Source organism: Pempheris klunzingeri, chromosome 2 (genome assembly GCF_042242105.1).
Source record: "Pempheris klunzingeri isolate RE-2024b chromosome 2, fPemKlu1.hap1, whole genome shotgun sequence".
Lineage (NCBI taxonomy): Eukaryota > Metazoa > Chordata > Actinopteri > Acropomatiformes > Pempheridae > Pempheris > Pempheris klunzingeri.
The window spans coordinates 11,262,992-11,287,454 of record NC_092013.1 but is presented as its reverse complement, the minus strand read 5'-3'; the positions used below and the strand labels follow the sequence as shown (position 1 = coordinate 11,287,454).

General features: G+C 38.5%; 1 protein-coding gene across 2 annotated transcripts; it reads left to right on the top strand.

Moving 5' to 3' along the window:
- The first annotated feature begins 880 nt into the window (after positions 1–880).
- Positions 881–24,233, top strand: rad18 (RAD18 E3 ubiquitin protein ligase). 2 transcript variants are annotated; one of them, XM_070845259.1, is made up of 13 exons: positions 881–1,010; positions 1,754–1,832; positions 2,542–2,603; positions 2,763–2,833; positions 7,088–7,515; positions 8,304–8,403; positions 9,815–10,008; positions 10,511–10,581; positions 11,028–11,088; positions 14,878–15,012; positions 16,131–16,257; positions 20,124–20,168; positions 23,934–24,233. In XM_070845259.1, the coding sequence occupies exons 1-13, from the start codon at positions 960–962 to the stop codon at positions 24,031–24,033; spliced, it is 1,524 nt and encodes a 507-aa protein (XP_070701360.1). In that variant the 5' UTR covers positions 881–959; the 3' UTR covers positions 24,034–24,233. The 2 variants fall into 2 exon arrangements, with proteins under 2 accessions (XP_070701360.1, XP_070701368.1); XM_070845267.1 differs by lacking the exon at positions 20,124–20,168.
- The last annotated feature ends 230 nt before the right edge of the window (positions 24,234–24,463 follow it).

The window sequence follows — 24,463 nt, the reverse complement described above, 5'->3', positions numbered from 1 at the left end:
TTTTTTTTTTTTTTTCTGGTGGGAAGTCGAGGTTTTGGTTGTAGCATATTTTTTCCTACTTACACATGTCATCCAGGATCACTTCCCCCATTATCAACTGAAGAGTAGCAAGGCTGTCACAGCAGAGGCACCACAAGTAAGTCAGTTGTTATGGGATAACCATTTTCTCAGATTTCCTGGTTGGAGATATGGTTACATTTAACAGTGTTCAAATTTTGAGTAGCTGACTTGGTTGATCAAAGGAATACAAGCATCTGGTAAAGTTCAACATTGACTCACTCTCAGTATTCATCATTAAAATGTATCTAACCTATAATGCGGTCCACTATATTAAAAAACAGAAACACATCATGTTCATCCTGTGAGTGAGTTTAACTGCATGACCTGCTATCAAAAATGGTAAAACTATTAAATAAGTGAATTGACATTTAGCTACTGGGCATCCTTTATACAAGCAACAGGCCACGAATGATACATTAAAGAAAGTATTTTTTTTCCACCTTTCTGCAGAAAAGCTTTTGTTTTGCCCTTTTGCAGCAATTTATTCCAATCCATCAAGCTATTAAAAAATCAATTAAGGTTACATTAATTTAAAAATGTGTCTGTAATTTTTTGCACATATACTGTATATATACAAATATATACAAATACAAAAAAAGCATATTATTCCTACAGAAAGACGGACAAGAAATGCCATTGTGTTTTTAAATGTTGCCATAAAAGGTATTATTCCAATGTACATCTGACACAATGTAGCGGAGGACTGAGTTTTAGAGTAGCGACATAAAACTCTGATCTGGACTACAAATCCCTAATATGGACTACAAATCTCTGATCTGGACTACAACGCGGCGGATGTTGTGTAAAGAGGTATCCTGCATCCCTTCGAGCGGGATTTATGTCGCCGATCACTACAAAAAGTTTAATTACTTTCTAAAATCGCAGCTTTTTGCTTAGTCATGTCCTTTCAGATGGAAGCGGAGCTCCCACCCGGGCTGGCATGTCTCAAAGTAAGTTGTTCATTACTCTAAAACGTGTCTGTTTCGCTAACAGCTGCTAGCTCTTGGCTAAATGAAAAACCCCAACAGCTAACGTTACCTAAGCTTAGCTAACACGGAAGAGCAACGTTACTTAATTCTAAACAAATTTAACTGAAAATACATTAAACTGTTCCTGTTCTTTTATCTATGGTTGACCTAATACATGCTAATGTAGCATTAGCTAGCTATCCATCTAGCTACAATGCAACAAACACACACATGATGATGTAACGCTAAAATGGTAACGTTACAATTAACGTTAACATCGATCACAAGACAAAATATAAATTTTGAACCCTGTCCATGCAGAATGTCTAAAGTTACTGTTATTCAACGATGCAACCTAAAGCGTGTTAGCTAATGCTACAGTGCAAAACCAGTCACCCAGCGTTAAGCTAAATGTAACTATAGAGGTCATGTCAGGCCACGTTAACGCTAATTTATGTCCTGGATATCTGTCAGTGAACCAAGTGGGAGATGTTCTGAAACACACAATGAGAAAGGATGTAGGTAAATAAGTGAATAAAAGTTCTGATTTAAAAATGCAGTAAAGTAATTATTTGCAGTGTGTATGGTTATTGTGTTTTTCCAGGCTACTTTGTCATCTAACATTAAACTTTTTTGTATCAATTATTTTATTAGTATTGTATTATTATGTTATTTTTTATTTCCAGCTGAGTTGTTTTATGAGTTGTTTTTTCTCTCATCTACAGAATATTGATGCTCTGATTCGGTGTCCCATTTGCTTCGACTTCCTCAATATTTCAATGATGACTAAATGCTCTCACAACTGTAAGTAAAAGTACACCATTCTTTGGAGTAGCTAAGGTACTAGTTCTGGTAATAAGGAATTCAGTAAAATATTGATTCTATGGAGGCAAGACTATTGAGTGACTTGTATTAACAAGCAAAAAGCAGCTGAGATCCTTTTGAAATTAATTTCAAAGCAGTAAGAGTCGAACATTGGATGATAATCCATATTTTTAAATAATAGCTTATGTTTGCTTTGGTATTGTTATCAACATGGGTTAGTGAACCACGCAGAAGTCCTTCATGACTATCTATCCCTCCAGATATTGTTGCTAGCAATAATAATATCAAGTCAGTTCACTGCAAAAATTGAAACAGGATTATTTTTGGTTGATGCATCTTCACCTTCATCTATTTATGCCCATAGACTTTGCCTGCTTTTTTGCTTCTGAATTTTGCTTTGTGTTGTATGTCAGTGCACTATTAGGCTGAATGAAAAGCTCAAAGGAGCAGTAATGATTGAGCCGCACCGCATGCTCCTCGTATGTGGATTGAATACAGTTGTACACTGAAGAGAACAGTTCTTCACATGTATTTTTCTAATCCAAATTGTCGGTGAATAACAACTTTGATGAAAGGAGGGAAGTGATAAACCTGCTGGCTAACAGATCTTAATCTGTTAAGATCTTATATTTTATCTGTTTAGATCTTATATTTATAACATAAACTTTGTTTGCGTTTCATTTTGCAGTTTGCTCCTTGTGCATCAGGAAATTCTTTTCATATAAGTTGCAGTGTCCAGTCTGCAATACAGTAAGTGTGAAATTGACTCGAGTGCATAATTATGCCCATGATGATTTCCATGATCATCAGTATGATAAAAAAGATGACACAATTGCACCATCAGTAGTTAATTGTGTTTGATAAAGGAGGCACGTTTCCTTTACATCTTGCTGCTTCTTTTTCTTTTAGCAAGCGACAGAACAAGACTTAAGAAACAACCGTTTATTGGATGAATTGGTCGCAAACTTTCAAGCTGCAAGGTAACTACACAACACAGTATAAATGGTTGCTGTCTTATGACTGAAACGTACTGCAACTTTCTCTGTGAATGTGCACCCTGCATCAAGAGCAGCTGTTCTTTTACAGTGGTATCAAAATATCAACTTGAATGATAAAGGCAACTGCATTGCAAGATTCAACATAAATATTGAACAAAGTGCTGTTTTTGTATCGGTTTTGAACGAAGTGAAGTTTGAAAAACTAATACTGCCCCAACCACATTTGTCCGCATAAAGAATTCAGTACTCATAAATTCATGATGCTGGAGCGAGTGAGGAACTGGCTTGTTGGTCCTTGATGAGCAATGGTGCTTCTATTTAACTGTTAAAGCCAAGATTTTTTAGTGGCCTTTTGTACACCACCACAGATGGAGAACAAGGATCTGAGCATAGTTTTAGTTTTTATATCTCGTGTAATTATTTTAAATTGTTGTGCTCTCAGAGATAAACCAACATAATAATGAAAATGTCAGATCAGGAAATAAGACTTACGCCACAATCCAAGTCAAACCTCTGTACCATGAACACAGGTGCACCACCTGAGCATCTCACCGATTTGTCCCATCATGCTTCTAAGAACTGGAGAGAAAACGATTACTGTGGTGATTTCAGGGGATTCCATTGTTATTGACCAGATTACAATACGTCCGCAAGGGACCCAATATCAGTTTACTTCAATTTACCAGCATTACAAAAAAGCTTATAATTGCCTTCCAGTAATCTACTTCTGATTTAAGGATTTTCTGTAAATGAAATGGGGATTTTGTTTTCATCAGCTGAGGTCATTCAAGGTTCTCCCTGTATTGCACTTCTGTGTGTGTCTTGTAGCTTTAGGGCTGATATTTTTTCATTACAGCAGGATGTAGGAGTAGGGAGTGGTGTCCAGAGCTGGTCTAAAGGAAATGTCTTGGTATTTTAAATTTCTTTGTATTTTTTCTCCTGTGACACCTATCAGAGTATAGGAAAACATTTCAAGTTGAGTGCCCTCTGGAAGCACTAGTCACGTGCTCGCACTCATTGGTTGATTTAACACAGTTTTCGGTAAATATCAAGGTACAGTAGGTCACAAAAGCCCCTGGCATTATTTATCTCTGCTTGTTTAGGGCCATAACCTCTTTCTCATCATATAATCCTCACCCTGTATCCCTATTAGTTTTTTTCTCTTTTTAAATGAAGAAATAATAATACAAAAGGAAAACAGAACACTGATCTCCTTAGGGATGTATATTTTGCTTTATCCTTGCATTGCAGAATGGCCTATGAGTAGAGTTTCTGAAGTGATCCATGTTTTTGGGTGCCTCATAGCATCTGGCGAGGAAAGCTGATGAAAATAAGCTTGCTAGAGAAGCTCAGGCCCATTTTCTGTTCATCAGTCGGCATTGTCCCTGAAAAATGAATTGGGAAAAACTCAAATTAACATCATCAGAATTGTTTCTTCAATGTCTGGGCTAATGCCAATATAATGTCTGAGTGCTGTTATCAAGTCAATAAGCCATGGTGTTTCACCCTTTTGATCAATCACTTCAGTGTTATCACACCCTGAAAGGTCTTCCTTCAAACTGCGGACTCTCTGATTGTCAACACTGCTACGGATGAGTAGCTTACACAGCTGCTCTTTCCTCCGCTTTTTAATTTCCTGTTGTCTAGCATTGAATGTCTGAAAAATGGGATTTCTTGATAGGTGACTCAGCCATAAACTATTGTTGTCATATAGTAATAGACTTGTCTCAAATAATTTAGCTACAGTGTGTTCCTTTGCCGTGAAGTAAATATTACTACTTACTACTAAGTTTAAAAGCTATTTCATTATAGATCTCCGTCTGTGGAAAAACTTGTCCGAACAGCCAGAGTAATAGCAGACACAATATTGAAATTACTCAAGCATCCATCCATGTGGTTGGTACACGTGTGGATTGCCTCTTTCATTGGGCCACTCACATTTATTACCGTGAAACTTTGTGGAAAACACTGCACTCGGTTGCTGATGGCACTAATTTACTGCCATTAAACCAGAGGCTTTTTTCTCTAGCAAACCATTAGCTGTTACATCAGTGCCACACATTTATATTATCACAGTAACCAGCTACCTTGTGGTCTCTTCTCCCACACAGTAAACTCATTTATTTAGGTAGAAATGGAGCTGATACGTTGAGATGTCGGGTACTGCTCTTTAATGTATTCAATCACTAAGGGTACAATGCCCGTTTCTGTTATGAATACAGTGTATGTTATTTCCTGAATCTTAGCATTTTGTGTTTTAAATAGAACAAACTGAAAAATGTTTTTATATACATTTCTCATCGTTATTTCAACTCCATTTTAGGGTTGAATAATTATTGAGGTATATTAGATTATATATTATGAAATGGAGTATGCCTCTGACTGGGTACTCTGGCTTCCTCCCACAGTCCATGCAGGTTACTTGATTACTCTTAATTGCCTGTAGATGTGAGTGTGGAGCCCTGTTTGTCAGCCCTGTGACTGGCTGGCCTTAAGGCTAAACAGTATAATGAATGAGTGAATGAATGAAAGGAGTGTGGGTCAACAAATGTGCATGTGTTTGAGGTCACTAACATCCAGCTTTAAAAGTCCTACAGTACCTACTCTGGCACCTAACACCCCGTTCTAATTGTAAAAGGTTATTTTTCACGTTGTAAATTGAATCAATATGATGGGACAATTGAAATTCAATTAGTTTGTTTTGTTAGTTATTACAGAATATCAATTAGACTTCTGTGTTCATTCCTTCATTCAGTATCACACGTCCCTGTTGGTGTACTTCTGAAAGACTAACTTTAAAAAAAAAAAAAAGTAAACTATTCTATGTGATTCTTTTTGTGTGCCCTGCCTCATTTATTGTTAATTGGAAATGTTTAAACAAGATTGCAAACATTTCTGATGTGTCTTATTCTTAACTCCCTTTTAAGAGCCTGTTTATTTATAATGAAACAACTGAGCCTGCTGGCTCCGCTTGAGTAATGACTGGTGGATACAATCAGATTGAACTGGAATGAATATTTAGATCAGCTCCAACCACAGAAGTGGAATTAGTACTCAGTTACTGTCTTATCCTTGAACCTGTGAAATGTTTCTGAATCAAGATTTTGGAATAAACATCAGTGACACTGCAGCCACAATATACATTAATGTGTGTTACTAATTTTAAACCCAAAGTGTACTAAAAATGTACTCTGTCTGTAAAAATACAGTCTGATTTGCTCTTCTCGCTGGTGTCTTCTCTATGGCAACAGCTAGTAAAGTGCTGGGGAACAGTACTATTTTGAACCATTTGACACGCAAAAGTGGTGGAAAAAACATTTTGCTCAAATGAGGCAGAAACGGTTTCAACTAATGGCTATAATGTAAGGTGATTAGTACATTTGAATTATCCAGGCTGTGTTGAGTAGCAGTGCACTTAAGTAATATAGCAGTTATCATTAAAGTTGAACGATACAATACAAATCTATAGAAGTGAGAATGTTTAATTGAATGTATGAAACCAGCAACTTTTCACTTTGTAACTCATACATGCTTTCCATACATTTTTTGTTATTTTGCTTCTACGACACTTAGATAAGTCAAAATAATTATGCAAAGTTTCACTATAAACTTTTCTTTGGAGTGACGAATTATAGTCATACCTGGCTGTATGCACTGCCACAGATTAATGGCGGGTGGAAGGCATATTTCTTCAAGCACATTTGTGAAAAGCAGCTTTGGCGCATGTGTGTGTTTGAAAGAACCTGCTCTAATGGAGACAGTAAGCAGAAATAAATTTTAGATATGGAAAGCAGAACATCACACACCTCATTTGCTCCATTTTATTGCCAAGTAGAGGCCCTGCTGCTATTTGTTTGCTTTCCACATTTCCAAGCCTGTAGCCAAGGTGTCAACTTTTTCTCACTCAGTAGAAAATGAGCAAGATAATTGTACTGAGGCATTAAACGTCAAAGGGCTCCCTTTACTGTCAACAGTACTTGTTGGCACATACTGCTCTACTGTCTAATGGGCTCAATATGTTTTTTAAGGGGACCTTATGTCTACTAACCTACCTGATATACTTAATGTAATTATGATTTCTATTTTACTAGTTTGTGTAAATTATTTTATTGTTGTGAGAGAAGCAGAACATGCTACTTTATGTATCAAAATGTATTTTTGTGCATGTCTGAATCATATGCTGCACAGGTTGTTTTTTTTTAATTCACATGCACTTTGCTTTTCTTCTTTTTCCAGGCAGCAGTTGTCAAAAGCAACTTTTGAATCTCCTCCAATATCGCCAAAGACCCCAGCTTCAGCTGTCAAATGCAAAACTCCCAGAGAGAGGGGCCAAAAGTGTAACAGCACATCTTTAAGTCACTTTTTCCAAAAAAGGCCGAAAACATCTCCCGCTAAAGAAACCCGGGATTATAGGTCTGTTGCTCAGTGTTTTCAGCGGGGGGAAAAAGAGACTGCACACACCTACAATGCAAATGACGCTGACCTACATACAGCAAGCGCTCATCCTCCAGTGTTTGTGAAGGAAGAACCGATGGATGTGGAGGAGGCATCTAGCCAAGGTTTGATCTCAATCAAACAGGAGACAGTCTCGCAAAGTATCAGCGCTGGGGTTGAGATGGCGCATTCCTCGTCACCGCCGAACGACGTAAAGCCTGTAATCAAAGGTGAAGCTTTTCTACCTGTGGGTTGAGCATGCTGCAATAGGGGGCGCATTATTCTGGATGTTGCAGCAATAGCTGGCTTGTTCACGTTCACAAAGCTGCAGGATCTTCACAAAGATGATGAGAGTTACACCTGTGGCGTTTTAATCATGTTCATTTTAAAGGGCTTTAGATCTACTGGTATCGTCAACTGTTGCTGTAACTTGGAACCAGTTGACATAACTGGCTCACATTCACATGATAGCTTTCGCATTTATTTCTCTTTCTGTGTATCTATGAATATACCAGAAGTTAGTCGACCCTCATTGGCTTTATTGATGTTTGGCCTCTGTTGCCCACCGATTAAAATCTGGTTGTCTCCAAACTAGCTAGAAAAATATCCCTGAAGGATACGTGATGATATTTAAATCTAAAAGTATTTTTAAAATCATTTTACTGGTTTTGCTTGGTATGGGAAACCCACTGCACTAAACCACCTTTATTTTTTGTGAAAGTCATTTTTGTGTCCTGTGGTGAGCAGGAACCGTTTTGCAAACTTGCTTTTGGCCTGACATTACCAATTTGAAAGTAAGCTTCAATTTTTTTCCTTTTACATAGTTTTCTGACATGAGCTGAAACAATCTGAATTTTCTATTTTTTCTTTTGACAGTAGTCAGTGGCAACATATGGAGTTAATAGGGATGAAACAGAGATATAGTCCTTAAGCAATGGCAGAAGATTTTAATCAGCATTCAAAAAAATTTTATTTAATAATGCTATTAATATTTTCTGTGTATCCTCTTGTGTTGCAGTGGAGTGCCCTGTGTGTTCTGTTAGTGTGCCACAGCAATTCATCAACAAACATCTGGACACGTGTCTCACCAGAGGAGAGAAGATGGAAAGCTTAAGGAGGTAATATCGCCACTCACCTGATCACTTAAATGAATCTACTGTTTGCTCAGACTGTTTTGCTGCAGGGAGTTGGGATATAAATTAAAGACACTTAATAGATTTTCCGAAGATTAGAATGATGAGAGAGGTGTTGCAATGTGCATTGATCTTTTTTGTTCACCTGGGGGGGGGGGGTATTTTTTTTTAAAAGGGTTGTGGTTTTCAAAAGTAATTAAAACTGTGGGGATAAGTAGACATCTTAGGAGCAATTATCTGTTGGGGCCATTTCTGGGCCGACAACTGAGGCTGCACGGGGAACCTGAAACTTCCTGTTTACATTGAGGGCTGCCATATTAAGATTATTGGACTTAAATCTATGAAACAGGATGAAAAACACATTTCGGATTTGTCTCAACGGGGATTAATGACAGTTTTGGATGGATCCACTTGGATCGTAAGACGATAACGTAAGAAGAAGCAATATTTTTTCAGCGTTGATAGAGCTAGGTTAGCGTCTTTCCCTTACTTCTAGTACTTCTGCTAGACTAGGATGTGGTGTAAATTTCCTGGATCTTCAGTATATATTCCTCTTTGTATGTTGAGATGAAACTTTATCTGTGTCACCTGACTGTGGGTTTGGCAGACATGAGTATATCCCAGAATAAATGTTTCCACTGTCTAGGAGCATAGGTTCTGGGTAACGTGGCTGAACATTCATTTCTGGATGAAATAGTGGGAGGATTGTCATTTATTTTATATTTGAAGTTGTACAGTATACAATTGCAATTACTACATTTGTATTATTGTCATCAATCTGGCTACAGATTCTGATGAAGACAGGGTCCGTGACATGATTTGAGGGACTGATCCTTGTTAGTGGCCTCTGAAACTTAGTGCTCCAGGGTGATTAATGACCTATGCAGCAATTATGAGCTACTGTTAATGAGTTAGTTATATTTGCGTAGCAGTGCAAAACACTTCATTTGGAGCAGAGTTCAATGTCACAATGATGAATTGCAGAGGTTTTAATATTCTGGCCTTTCGCAGCTGGTCTACATGAGGAGAACTCCTCTTGTTGCAAACCTTGATAACTTACCCTTAATGTCTTTTATTCAAGTCAAAATATAAAATTCTGTAAAAAAAAAAATAAAAAATAGCTTTGTCTAATTACAACGGGGCTATGAATCATCAGAGATATGTGCCTTCAACAGCTTGACAAATGGCAACTTCCGTCTGTTAATACCATTTTATTATGAGCTAAGCTGGTGTGGCCACTGACCACATTTCCATCATTCCTCTCTGCTTAGATGTCCAAGGCTTTTATTCAGTGCAGTCAGAGAAATTTATTACAGCTGAGTACAGAAATGCTTCCCCATCAGGCATTGTCAAGTAATACCTGGTGATTACTGAAATAAACCTGTTGTCATGTCAGTTGCAGCTTCACCGACAAGGCGAGGCGTCCTATGGGGAAGCTGGTGTACAACCTGCTTTCTCTGCAGGAGCTGAAGAGGAGGCTGAAGGAGTGCCATCTCTCAGTGCAGGGCTCCAGAGACCAGCTGATCAAAAGACACAAAGAGTTTGTGCACTTATACAATGCCCAGTGTGATTCTCTGAACCCAAAATCAGGTGAGCGCGTTTGGTTTTATAGGCTGAGTAATGTAACTCGTATGCTATTGTTTTTTTTTTTATCTTATTGATGTATATGCATCACTGGAACAAATGAAACAAATTTGCTTATTAAAAACTCCATCAAAGTGCTGTGATAGCACGATGATGCAGTGTGGGAAAAAACTGCACAAATGCACAGCGACATTGTTTACTCTGTTAACTCCAATAAAGATCCAGTTGGGAATTACATTTTCAGATAAATTGATTTACATCTACATCAAAGTTGTTTTCCTATAAGATTTCATGTACTGTCCTGAATCCTTTTTTAATTAGGCACGGACATGTAAAATTAATGTGCACATTTGATCTTTAGAGGTTTTATTTTTCTTTATTGGCATCCTGAGGATTGCCTCAGTTTTGAACAGCGAACTCATGGGTCAAAACCTTTTTATGCATTAGATGGCACAATTCATATAGCTCGCAGCATTTGTCATAAACATTTTCTTTTCCCTGCCGACAGCTGAAGATATTGCCAAAGAAATCGAGGGCAATGAGAAGATCAGGAATCAACTGCAAGCTAAAGCCAAACCTGTGCGTACTAACTGCTCAATGGGATGTAGATCTAGAGGGCTGAAATTGTATTGTTGTTTTTCCTCTTAAATGTAACCTGTGGAGTTTTTTAGTTCTTTTTACTATTAGTGGTCCTGTAGAACCATGTCTTGATGAAGGGGTCCTCCCCATGTTGACAGTTGGTAGCTATTATGGTCCATAAAAGGTGGGAGTGTAGAGATAGGAAGTGTTTTCAATGTTCGTTAGGTCTTAATAATAGAAAGGGTTCATTTTGTTGAAAAACACTGATTGGAAAGAAGTAATAATAGAATGAAAATTTCACAGACTATCTTTGAGAACTTGCCAATTCCATTAATTATTTGCTGGCTTAAAGTTAGATAGGGCAACTGCTTTGCAAATATTGTTGAAATATTTTCATGTTTTTTTTTTTTTTTAAACGTGTTTCTATCTATTCAAATCTCATGCAGGTGATGGTTTTCTCAAAGAAGCAGTCTGAGAAGGAGATTGATGACATGCATTCAAGTTATAGTAAGTAGTACTATGCTCATTTTCTTTTTCAGGACACTTTTACTATCAATGTGACACCGTCTTGGTCTGACTCACCGAGCTGACAGCAACAAATCAGCGCCAGCAAAGTTCTTCCGTTGAAAGATGCATTTGAACACAGTGTGAAGACTTGGCTGATGGCCAGTATGCATATGCTGTGTGCGCCAGCATGTGAGGAAATAACATAAATGGCTGGTCACAGTTCTGCATTTGTAGTTTAAAAATACAGCTTTGCAGAAAGATAATGACAATGAACGGCTAAACTCCCAGAGGAGTAAAAATAAAAAATTATCACAATGCTGTCCCTGGAATTACAAGTCTCAGTTTTGCTCTTTCTGTGAATAGCCAGGGCACAGACTGATATCAGATGGTGCATACCTGCCATAGAATACAACTGCTTAGATTCATAAGTTCATTCATAAGACCCTTTTTTGCAAGATTTTAACTTTTTTATCTGAGCTGGAGTTAATTAATTTACATTACCAGTGAGAAAAAAGGTAGAGAAGACGGTATGACCTCCTATGTGTAGCCGAATGGCCAAACTATGTCTGAAACTGTGGTTCGTTTACAAACGTGCAAATACTGTCTTCTGTAGGAAAAGAGATGCCAAAGTCACAGAGATGGACCGCTTCTCTCCAATAAATGAATTTGATTTTGAGCTCCAATCGAACTGACCAGATTTGTGATCACTGAAATGATTTGTAATGGTACTTTCTCCTTTTTAATGTCAGCATATCTTATTTTTCTGTAAACATTTTGGTGTGATTTTTCTCTACACTCACAACGGTGTCCTCGTCATCCTGAGTGTGCAGCTGTGATTCATACTGAGTTCACCACTGTTAAAAACAAGGCTAGTGGAGGCAATGGCTCAATTATTGTAATTAAGACCAACCAGCCTTTATTAAAGTAATCAGAAATACACAGAATAACGTACAAACATGCTTGCATCCATCAAAATGTAACATCTACTTTTTACAATTTTTATGACAAGTTTTATTCCTTTGTCTATGACTCTTTTTGTTCAATTTAATTCCATTTCATGTTCTTGTATTTAATTTTCCTTTTCATTGCCCTTTTAAGTTATTCTATCTTATGCACTGCTCTGAAAAGTGACTCTTTTCAAAGTTACTATACAAATAAACCTTGTCTCGCCCTCACACTCGTGAGAGAGACGGACAGAAATTGAAGGCAGCGCCTTACATTTGATTAGAGTTTCCTTCAGGAAATTTCTTAACAGAGATGGTTTGCATTGAAATGCTGACTGTTCTTTTTCTCTGAAGGTTCATGTTTTATTACATAAAAGTGTGTGGCATTAGTGAAGGCAGTATTCATTTCAAATATGGCGGCCCACCTCTGCTTTGAAATGCTGTGGGAAGGTTTAATGATTTCTGTTAGAATACCTCAAAGTATTAAATAAGCTGAACTATTAAATTACATTTTCTTAAAACCTCTCCCAGAAGTATTGTCCATAGAACAGTGTAGGACACAAGCTTGGGCTACAAAGATTTTAGCACTCTTATCTCAGAAAGAGATATCACAATCTAATCTAAGGTTTAGATACACTTTGGGCATCTTAATGACAGCCTGTGATGACAATTTTCCAAAACAGACCATAGGCTTTTAGACCAATCATGGTGCTTATTTTTTTCCTCATCTAGGCAGCTAGTTCGGTGGGAAAATTCACTCGTAGAGTCCTGAATCTTCCTTGAGAGGTTATCCATCACAGTAACTGCTCACCATTATTTTTGGCACAGTTGAGTAATTGTTGCATGGCATTGCAGCGGAGAAGTACAGAGTGTTCTCCTGGTAACTGGGGAGGCATGCTTTTATTTCTCCAACAACCATTACAACTTTGCATATTCAGTGAGTGTGTCACCCAGCCCAAATCTCAATCTTACTTTATTCATTCTAGAGGTCCTCCATTAGGAGCCAGTCTCATCCAAGTTCCACAACACATCACCAGCAACCGAAACAAGCAGAATTGCTTTGTGCTCAGCGAGTTTTTTTTTGATTGTAAATGATAATGATTTACTGTTTTTGTTATGACTTGTATAGTTACTTTGCTATCTAAGTGAGAGTTGGTAAATGTTTCCTTCGCCATGAGCTCAGAGAGGAGATAATCATTCACAGACTTACAGATGCACCAAATTTTAGACCAGGTCTGGGATTTTATCCTCAGGGTAGAGGTCACGACAGAACAGCAGCATTAGAGAGCATTATCCAAAGTCATGTTGTCATAGTCGAACGAGATGAAAAGCTTGTTGGAAATAACTCCGTAGAGCTAACTTTAAAAGTGGTTGAAAAATGAATGTGACTCACAGGAGGGGGCTTCTATAAATAACCGCACTGCTGTGATAACCTCTTGATTTATCAGAGGAGGATGTGGATGACTCACTCTGCCGGCATGGGGAATGGTGAATGAGCAGACAGGGAGGTGAAAGCAACACGCGCGCATGCCTACACCTATTCTGCTGGGTGCTTTCAGTCTTTTCGTTTCCAACATGCTCTTTCAGTGTTGATGCAATCAGTAGCTGGTTGTTCATAGAACACTCTCATAACCAGATTCAAGGAAAATCATTCTTTGTGAGAAGAGAACCGCCCCTCATATGTTTAATCTGTCCATGTGCCTGCCTTCCAACTCATGGAAAGCAAAACCATTATGTTGTGACTGGAGTAACAGCATTAATGGCCTCATTGACTCTGTTAAACTCACACATCTCAGCCACCCAAACTGCCTGTGAGCCTCTTTAGCATTACAGAGCTACTGTCTTGACCCACTTTAGTAACCAAAACTGTATACACGCAATTGTGTGAAGATTTGACGCAACCACCATGTTGGAGTGGTGTATATTAGTGAATTGATTAAAATATAACCTCCTTCTCAGGTTCTCAGTATGCTTGATTGACTAGTGTCCCAGCCAATCACAGTCAGCAGTTGTCTCTTGGTCCTACCTCACCTTTAACAAGGTTTTCTTTCCTTTCTGACTTTCTGGCTCCAATAAACTGACAAGTATGCAGCAAGGGGGGAACCTTAATTACAGTTTTTAAAACAATCTTTCAGGCACCTGAGGTGATCGCTGGTCTTTGTTTCATGTCTAGATGTTGTTAACTGCATAATTAATTATTATAAAGGCCAGTTGGGACACATGAGATTCGTTTTTACTTGTAACTAAATAAAAGGTTCATATTATTTTTTCAGTGATGTTATTTAGATCCTGCTAATGTTCTCTTTCTCTCAGTTTTCACTCATTTTTTCTCACAGTCTTTCTCTCCATTCTCCTGTCTGTGTCTATATGAACATCACACATTTGTGTTTGGAAAGTGATGAAGTCCTTTATTTAACTTTTCAATCACTGCCATAACTTAATTATTCTTCTTTTGCTCGCTTCCATTCATAGTAGGCTATAATGTCTGTTTGTTGTTTTTTTGCCACAGTGATTTCATCTTGGAGTTCGCAACTATGCTGTAGAATAAAAGTTTGTAATTTTCTAAACATATGCAACCTTTCGAAGTTGGAACTTAATTTGGAACTCATATTTCTTAGTCAGCTTTTTTCCTCCCACTACATGCATCTGGTCAACTTTAAAATTATTGGCAACTGTGTATCCTTCAACACAAAGATGTTGTCTTGCATTATGCTCATTTTATTCAGCGTTAAGCTCATTGACGAGTAATGCAAGCCTCAGATACTTCACAATGTTATAGCATCAAGACTATTTAAAATTCCGAGCATCCTTATTTATTCCACCATATATGCTATTTTGCTTGTAGGGAAGCAGCACAGCAGCGACTTTTCCCGCCTGGTCGCCCAGGTTCGGGGTCGGCTTGAGACCACCAGGCAGACTCGTATCAAACAAGAAGTCATTGTAGAAGAGGAAGAGGATGCACAAAAAACACACTGTTCAGGTACTGCAACACTTTTTCAAGGAATGATAATTACTCAAGCCACAGGAGACTTTTAAGCCTCTCAAGTACTCTTCAGCAAATGCCACCTGATCCCCATGGTAACCTGCTGTTGACGTAATGTCCTGACAAAACAACAAATCCTTTAGTAAAACTATTGCAAATTAATTGCCTTGTGACACATTTGTTTTAACAACAATATGCAAAATAAGTCATGGGATGCAGCTTGATGGGGGTTGTTGTGACTTTCTGCTGGTTGTGTGTGTGTGTGTGTGTGTGTGTGTGTGTGTGAGTGAGGGAGAGCTTTGTGAATAATGTGCATGCAATTTATTGTTCCATCTGTGCACGCCTTTGTTGTGCGCATCTGGAAAGAGTGGATAAAGATATGGATTTCCATATGTCTTTGGAACGAGTGGAAATGCAAAGAACATTTAATCAAATGTTAAAGAGGGAGTGCAGAACAGGAAAGAAGAAATATAAGGTGAAAATGTTAGAACACAACTAAGAAGCCTACAGTTTTTATATTATTTATTGTATTGGTAATTTATACCAGCGCTTTTCAGTCTTAAATCAATAATTTTTGAAAATGTTTTCTCTATATTTTGCACCCTAGTCTGATTCCTCAAACAAGATATACCAAGGCTATAATCAACATTTTTAAGTGTTTAAGTGTCAGATAACAATGTGAAAACAATTTGACAGTGTGAAGGGGGTCATTCATAGTGATGAACCAACAGAGAATCACCACCCGAATCTGCTGCTCCCCTTTGATTTCTGTAGCTTTATAGCAGGTTTTAACTCATTGTTTAGCTGTCCAGCCCACAACATTACTGTTCTGAGTCACTCTCGCTGCTCTCATAGTGTTGTTTTCAGCGGACAGTTAGTGAGTAGCTGGTGAACTTAGTGGAGCATTTAGCAGCTAAAAAAGAAAAGTACATTTCCCTCAGGAGTTTGAAGAGAAAATATTAAGCGTAAATATTAAGAATATGTGAAAAAATCTGGTTTCCTAAGGAGACTAGGTTGTCGGGGGCATTCATTTTATGCATACCTCATTTGACAGGTAATTTCTCTGGTTCCCCCAGGATGTCTGACACGATGATGTATATTTCTGCCTCCCACAGATGAAGTTGCAGAATCAAGAAACTGTTTAGCAATGAAGGTAGGCGACGGAGAAGCTGATGAGGAGCCATCTGCGAGAGGAATTGAATTGTCATCCAGCCCCACTCATAGTGACGTGTCCATTAGCAGGTGAGCACAAGTTCAGAGACACGTCCTTATTCACTTACAGTAGGCGACGCCCTCAAAGCTTGTTCTCAAGGTTTTGTCCTTTTCATGCCAGAGAAAGGTGGAAACCTTGTTTTTGAGTTGAGCCTTAATCACCTCCGATTTGTTTTGATAAAGCAGTGCTTCCTCCTGTATCTCTAACAATTCATAATCTTCAATTCAGAAATATGAAATGTGAGAATTTATTTTCAAGCCTCTTGTGTGGCATTCACAGAACAGCATTGTAGCAATCTGTGATTAATTTAATATTTAATTACCATTTCTAATCAGATCCATCATAGTAATGTCCATTAGTGTGGGAATCCAATTTGAGTTGATTGCATTCAGACGTAATCGTGTTGGAAACGAGGGGAAAACCTGATTTGCCTGGGCAACCGTCTCCAAAAGCGTCTGTATCCTACGATTACTCAGAAAAACATGGCCCAATACAACAATGAGAAAATACACGTCCTTTATTCAAGGTTTTACTTATGATATAGAATCCATCATGTGAGCTCACTTGTATGTCGTCTCTCTCATTGCAGTACAACCTTGATATAAAAAAAGAATGTTGGCTATATCAAGTACAGTATAGAGGATTTTTGTTTGAACCTTGATTCTCAGTGGAAGTAGTTAGCACTTGACACCACATAGGCCCTGAACATCATCTTTCACCCTTTATACTCCACTCCTACATTCATGTAACTTTTATTATGCTGTGAAACTGTAGGGAAATATACCCTGCCTGCTGTCACAAGAGGCCCAATTATTAGTGCTGCAGAAGCAGTTTCTGGATTTAATTTCTTTTTTTCTTTTCTTTTTTTCATTGTTGTTGTTGGAGATTTTTTCTTAGAGTTTTGTTGCAGCATCCACGTATATTTGATTAAAACGTTGAGGTTGACGACACTGTAGTTAAAACATTAGGCATCATTTCAGGACAGCAAAATGGTACTATTTTTCAGGAGAGCTTTGAGTGTAGGCACAAACAGCAAAGATCTCTTGCTGTCTCTAAATAAAGCCTAATAGCCAAAGTCTACATCTGGGATTCAGACAAGCTTGTTGGCCGCCCCATTAAAACTGATATTGATAGTTTCTTGTCTGTGCTGTCAACAGAGTGCTGCAGGAGTCAGACGGCAGAACAGAGGTTGTAATTTGTAGCCTAAATCCCAGCACACTACCTTGTTTGTCTATGTCACAGACTGGGATTTGGCGGTGCTGTGTACACTTTATTTAGCCTGTGTACACATACAGCTTGTCTTGAATGCATATTATAGTGGCATAAATGTGTCTCACTTTTAAAAGTAGATAAAATTGGATGTGTGTAAAAAAAAAAAAAAAAAAGACAAAGCAAGACAAAAAAACGTAGAATGAAGCCATGCAGCATTAATGTGGCCCTAAAGGCTATCCGTCCCTGTGTATGTATAATCTTTAAGTTGGTCAAGGGAAATTAAGTTTTTTGCTGCACATCTGTGCCCATCTCCTCATGTATCCCCACTTAATTTGGAAAGTAGTTGCCCTGGGCACACCGCAGCTGTGGTAATGAAATGATCTTCTTTGTGACAGCTAGATGTTACAACAAAATTGCAAGTTGGAACTAAAAAGCTTCCCTCTAATGATGATTACATTCAGCACCTTGCATACCTCTATATCAAAGACCCCCCCTGATTTCTTATTTTTTCCCTTGACAATGCTTGGGGATGGTGCCTTTTATAGAAGGACTCGAAGTATGTTTTCCACCTCCAAGGCCAGCTATAAATAGCTGCATGCAATACATTTAGGCCAAGCACCCTCTACAGTATTAGTTATTACAGAATTACTAGTATTAAAATAAGGACCAATTAAAAATTTTTAACTTTCAGATTTTATATATACCCCGGCGGGGTACACCGTGGGCTGGTCGCCAGTCAGTCGCAGACACAGACAACCATTCATGCTCAAATTCATACCATTTAGAGTTACCTATTAACCTAACCTGCATGCCTTTGGACTGTGGGAGGAAGCCAGAGAACCCACGCAAGCATGCGGGGACAACATGCAAACTGAACAAAGGTTCAAGGTTGAAGGTTGTGGAAGCTTCTTGCTGCGAGGCAACAGTGTGCTGCCCTCTGTTCTCATTCATTTTTCCCCATTTTAACTGTCAGTCTTTGTCTTATCACCTTGTGTGTTGTCATATAAAGAATCATAGCTTTATACATCTTCAAAAATAGGATTACTTTAATTTCCTGTCATCAGTCACTGAAAAATACACAATTATATATGCACTTTATTTGCATTTTATACCCCATGTAAAAATGAATAATGCAAGGAATTATTTACTCTGAACTGCACCTTCATACTGTGCTCTTTATTTGTACATTTGGTTTACTACACTTAATGGTTGCTACTAATCACTTTTGGCTGATTCATTTTTTTCATTTGACACTCCAGAGAAGTAAGCTTTTTTTCCCATATCTTTCTCTCTCTCTCCCTGTCTCTCACTCATGCTTTCCACTGTTCAAATCACAATAGTGCAAACATCACAATAGTAGAGTCATGATTCAAACAGCCTCAAAACGTCACACAAAAACAAACACGTTGTTACCAGTTTGCTAAGCAACAATAGCTTGTTAACCTTGGTGTACAGAGGTGACGGTAACAGAAGAACAGAGCTGGTGAACAAAAGCAACCCTGCAGAACAGCCACGTCACACTCAAGTAACAACAAAATAGTCAGCTTTTTTAATTTGAGGGCTGACAGAACATGAGTGCAGATGAGAAATAACATCAGCTTACAGTGCATGTACCAAATCGACTCAGCACAGCATCCCATTGTGTGCATTAGTGCACTTGAGGTAGAGGTAGACAGCAGGATGAAATGGTAATGCCAATAAGCTGCAGATCCACCCAAAGCTACAAATGTTTGAGAAAACAGTTTTAATCTGTAACAAAATAAATTTACCATGACTGTTAATTCACAAACGCACCTGCTGCTCAATTCCACAAAATGTCAAAAGTGAAAATGTTTCTCACTCTGCAATAATCTTGTTTACCAAGCTCATTTAGCGCTTTGTTTTTGTACTGAGCCCTCACTGAAATGCGTGTTTCATATTTGCCTATTTTCACTTATAATTAAATTTGGAAGTTTTGAGAGTTGTCTTAAATGTATTTCTCCACAGACTTTCAACTAAATGTTGAGCTGTGTTGAGGCTTGACAAATTGAAGACTTTTGAACCTGTTGCAGTGCTGATTTGGTATTGATAATGTTCCTTTAGAATAAATGATCACCCCAGTCTATGGCTGTAGTTCACCCCCGCAGTACTTTTCTTTTAAGGGATGATGACCCTCATGCTCTGACTCTTGTCGTGACTGCAGCATTGCCCTGAATGGCAAAGGTGGGACAGTGTTGGGAGTATGGGAGATAAGCACAGCTAGGACGCTGTAGAGGGATTTAACATCTTTAACATCCAACATCTCGCTGGCTGGTATGACGGGACAAAAAAAATGACAGCTCTGCTCTCTATATGTGCAGTATGACTTGTTATGCAGTGTTTGCCTAATGCAGCCTCACGCAACCATAGCGTCTTGGTAGTGTGAAAAAGTCAGATTTCTCTTCCGTTCTGCTCACGTCGTTGGCCATAATGCTTTTGTTTCTCTTGTCTATTTGATGTGTGATACAGTAAAAACACCTGTTGTAAAAAAAAAAAAAAAGGTATTATTCATAGATTGTAGAGGGTCACAGCCTATTTAGAGATGGCTCACTGTCAGGGCAGTTACTCAGGTACCAACACTGCACTATTTGTTTACTGACACAGTAAATACTCTGTATCAGTTAAACTGCTCTCTTACCCTCTGTGCGTCTCTCTCCCATTACAGCTCCATTTCAGACATCTTTGGTCCAGAGCCTGTCAGTAAGCCTGAGTAAGTGATTCTGCTGTCATTGCTACTGTCAAGAAAAGAAATGTTCTTTTAGTTTCTTACTGTGCCACCAATAATGCTAGGAATGCTACGCCGTCTATTTTCCATTACAAGTGGTTGCACGTTTGTGTTGATGCATGGATCGCATGTCGGCGCTATCACACTATTTGTCCAACCCTACCTCTTAGATAACAGGGCTTTCATTTCTCAGGCACCGTGCACTTTTAGTGCGCGTGTGTTGATCATTTGAATTGCCCCAAAGAGTACATTACTAAATGTCAGTTCGCAGCTGCTGTTTGAGGCAATACACTGGACCGATTCCAAAACCTTTTGTACCTGTCATTTTAAAACCAACATATATAAATAAAAAATAGGTTTAAAAATACAGAAGACATCCTTTAAAGTCGGGCAGGTTGTGACTAGTGTCCTATATGACCATGTAATATAATGCTTTTCCTTGAGCAAGTGTGGGAAATTCACTTGTTATCAGAGGCAGCAAGATAGCACTGCTCATCATGTTACTCTTATCAACAAATTGTTGGCACATAAACAGTTTTTATTGTACTTAGTGTGCCTGAGCTTCTGGTGATTGTTTAGATAAGTTGGCATCCCTGGAAAAAAAATATTTTATCCAATTAAACTTGTCAGAAACGGAGTTATGTAATTATCCGGCTGCAGTGGTGGTAATATTTCAAACCAATTATAGTCTGTGACAAGTGGGCTGAGTGTTGAGACTGTATTTGGAGGGCTGCTTTCTGTATATTCTGTTTTTTTTTTCCCCGCTCTCATTTTGTTACTGGGCTATTGCTGTTGTCGTCTCTGTCAAATGATTTTGACAGTGCAATAAGACAGCCACACACAGCTCTTCACCCTTGAGGACTCACTATACTACACTGACCCATTGCTCATTTACTTGCGACCTGCGCACAAAGACAGAGGATGATGCCTTTTAGTTACAGAAGGTGGTGCCGCATTGCCTATGCAGCAGTGTCTTCTCTCCCTCTTATCGGTGCTGGTGGTGTCGCCTTGTGCTCGTCATTGGTAGGACAAGTACAAATGGAAAACTAGAGTGAATTATTATTAATGTATTTTAGCATTCCTAATCAGTTCAGCTGACACCATGTCCTCTGTCTTTGTATGCAGAACTAAATAGTAGCATGTTATTTTGTGGCACATAACGGTTTAAATGCTATTTCATCATAGTACTGTGCTGGTTTGTCAGTCACGCACAATAGAAGTGCATATATGCGAATGCGATTTCACCTTGTACTCGTTCTGGATAACAGAAAACTCTGCTCTTCGTCTCTCTCTGAATGACCTTGAAGCAAAGTCCAGACCCGCCAGTTTTCATCCCTAATGTCATCCCCCTCATGCAGCACCTTTTTTCTCTATACAGTTACAGTACACCAGTAGTGTTTGGTGTTGGAAAGCCTCATCGGCTCAGTGGGCGGAAGCCAAGTCTGTGCTCCTAACAAGTGTGAGGGGAAATTTTATTTCCAAAAGGCAAGGCTTTATCTCTATCCTCCAGCTTTTGTCAACTCCGCCAGCGATGACAAGTTAAGTGTCGATTGAACTTGTTAACTGTCTCGATCCACTTTGCAGTGGCCAACCGCCTGCTTTCCAGTAATCCACTATACTTAGATGTCTCCCCATCCTTCTCCTGCTCACATATGGACTTCTGACCCAGATTCCAGTGCTGGAATTTTGTTTTTCCAGTCCATACAGTCAAGATAAAGAGGCATAAGATCTTGTCAGTGGCTGGAGGGTGATATACATCTGGAGAATAATCATCTGAAGAGAGCCCTTCATGTGAATCTATAAGTGGTTCCACATGCAAGACACTGTGGTTTTAGGGCCCCCCCCCTCTGTAGTCAAAGTCATGTTATCTGAACATTTTTATAGAGGCAATGCTAGTGTCCACCAGTTTATGTCAGCAGGGACTAATAGAGCTATAACTTAACACTGCTCACTGAGGCGTGGAGCCCACCGGGACTCGCATGAGAGCAAAAGATATTGAGGTGGTAGTATGGAATTCATAAGGAGAAAGGGGCTTATTTAGAGGCATGGAGTGCTCAGTCCAGATGTGTTCCTGTGACAGCTTTCAAGGTTTCTTTAAGAATAAAAACACTATATTTTCTCAACTAAACTGAAGTAACAAAAACTTCTGCACTATTATATGCGGCCGTTATGTTTTCTCTAGTGCTGAGTGGTTCAGGAAAGGGATAGAATTTATTTTTTGATAATTATAGCATTATCACAGTGCCCATATGTGACAATGCTCACTTAAGTATTCAAAATTGCATTATGAAACTATAATGTTCGTCACTTTTCTTGAAGTCGCATTGTGTTTTAGAGAAGACAATTCCCAGAATTGTATGTAGTATAATGAGGGGTTGAATCTTAATTAAATCTGACAGTATTAGAGAGAACTCCAAAGGCGCCTCTTCCCAAGACTTTCAGCGGTGACAAAGTGTCGAATTGACAGTCAGTTTGAGGGGAATTGTGACACTTGATAAATTGCTGGAAAGAACAACGATCTTGCTGTCATATGATCATATGGTTATCTGACATAAATTTTGGTTGGCTGTCTTCGAGCATTTCTTCTATCCAATTTCCCACATGGCTGCTGTCAAAAGGTCTGTTGTAAACTGGTTTTTCAATATTAATACTAAGTTTGTATTTTATTCTCTCCTGCTTTGTGTGCATAGTAGAATTGCAAGTAACAGGAATTAACTAATGAACGAAACAGGTTCCATGCTCACTGTGAGCACCCACGTCATGACTGTTTGTTGTTTTGTTTTGGTAAGAAATCTCTCTTCTCAACCCCTTAAAAATGAAAAGATTTTGTCATTTCACTGTATGGACAGACTCTGGTGTAACGGGACGCATCAAGTTACTTCTAAGTGACTTTCACTGGTGCGAGCAACTGCTTAATCTTATGTAATGTATTTGCTAGAGGGGTTTCAAGCAGCCTGTTGCTCAAAATAGAGTCAAAATAATTTTTCCATCACTTCAGCAGCATGATAATCAAGAATAAATGCACTCAGGCTATGCGCTTCCCTCCATTTCCTGTTAGCTGATTGCAGTCGGCAGAATTTATAGCATTTCCTCTGCATTAGTTGGTCAAAATAAAGAGGCCTTCGGTGTTAATTGACTGTATGAACCGCTGCCGAACAGGCGCTCATTTTAACTTCTCATTTACTACACACATTATGACTATTATTGAAGCACTGGTAGACTTGATCCACTGAAATGGTAACGGTTAAAATAATCATGCTGGCAGATGCTTACCCAGAAAACAACTTAATCTATGAAGTGATTCAATTATAAGCTTTTCCCCCCGTCCTCTCAAATGTGTCTTCTCCCAAGATACACACCCAAGCCTGTTGGTGAGCGGCAGGACAGAGGAAGGCATGTTTAAGAAGACTGTTTTCACTGTAGATTGAATAATACACAGTCTTTATGGCTTTAAGAGTTTTTGTGGCTGACATATTTTCCACAGATGCATGTCATGGTAGGTAGGCGATGGATTGTGTGCAGAAGCTACGCAGCTGGTGTACAGTAAATGTATATGATTAGTGCAGAGTAGTAAAAAGGTTACATGTCTCACTACAAAATGAGACACACGGCACCTGTTCAGATGTATATTTCAAAAGCCTGGCACCTATAGGACTATTTGCTTTGCATATCATTATATATTATTTGCATGTTTCCTTTCTCCTCCATTTCCAAAGCTTAACAGGTCATCTCTCAAATGTTCATTCACAGAGAAACAGAACGAACTCCAGTCCAAAAGCGAACGTCCAGCTCAAGAGGAGATGATGCATCTTCATCACCTGTCCTTGGAAAACGACGGCGTAAAACGTAAGGAGAGACGGAGGAAAAGGAAAGGAGAGAGCAAAACATTTCTCACCAAGGAAAAATACCAATAAACTTTTGAGAGACTTTCAAGCGTATCAAAAAGTGATTTTTATACATATTTCTGTCCAGTATCTCATGGGAGTGTCTGAAGTTGCATTATTTACTGACTGTGTCGTGGTTTGAATAAATGTTTTGTTTTTTAACATATTTTATAGTCTTGTGATTCATGATGAGCTTTGGCTCCCAGAATTTCTTCGGGTTACTTCATGAGTAGGAAGACTGAAATCATGAAATCATTTCTTGAATCTCACACCATATATCATGCTGCAAATTAAGTGTCCATGTTTAGAAATTAGACATAATTTGTATTTAGATAAGCAGATGTAAACTTAATTTTGACTTGTAGCAGTTTTCTATTGCTGCGTGTTATTTTAATC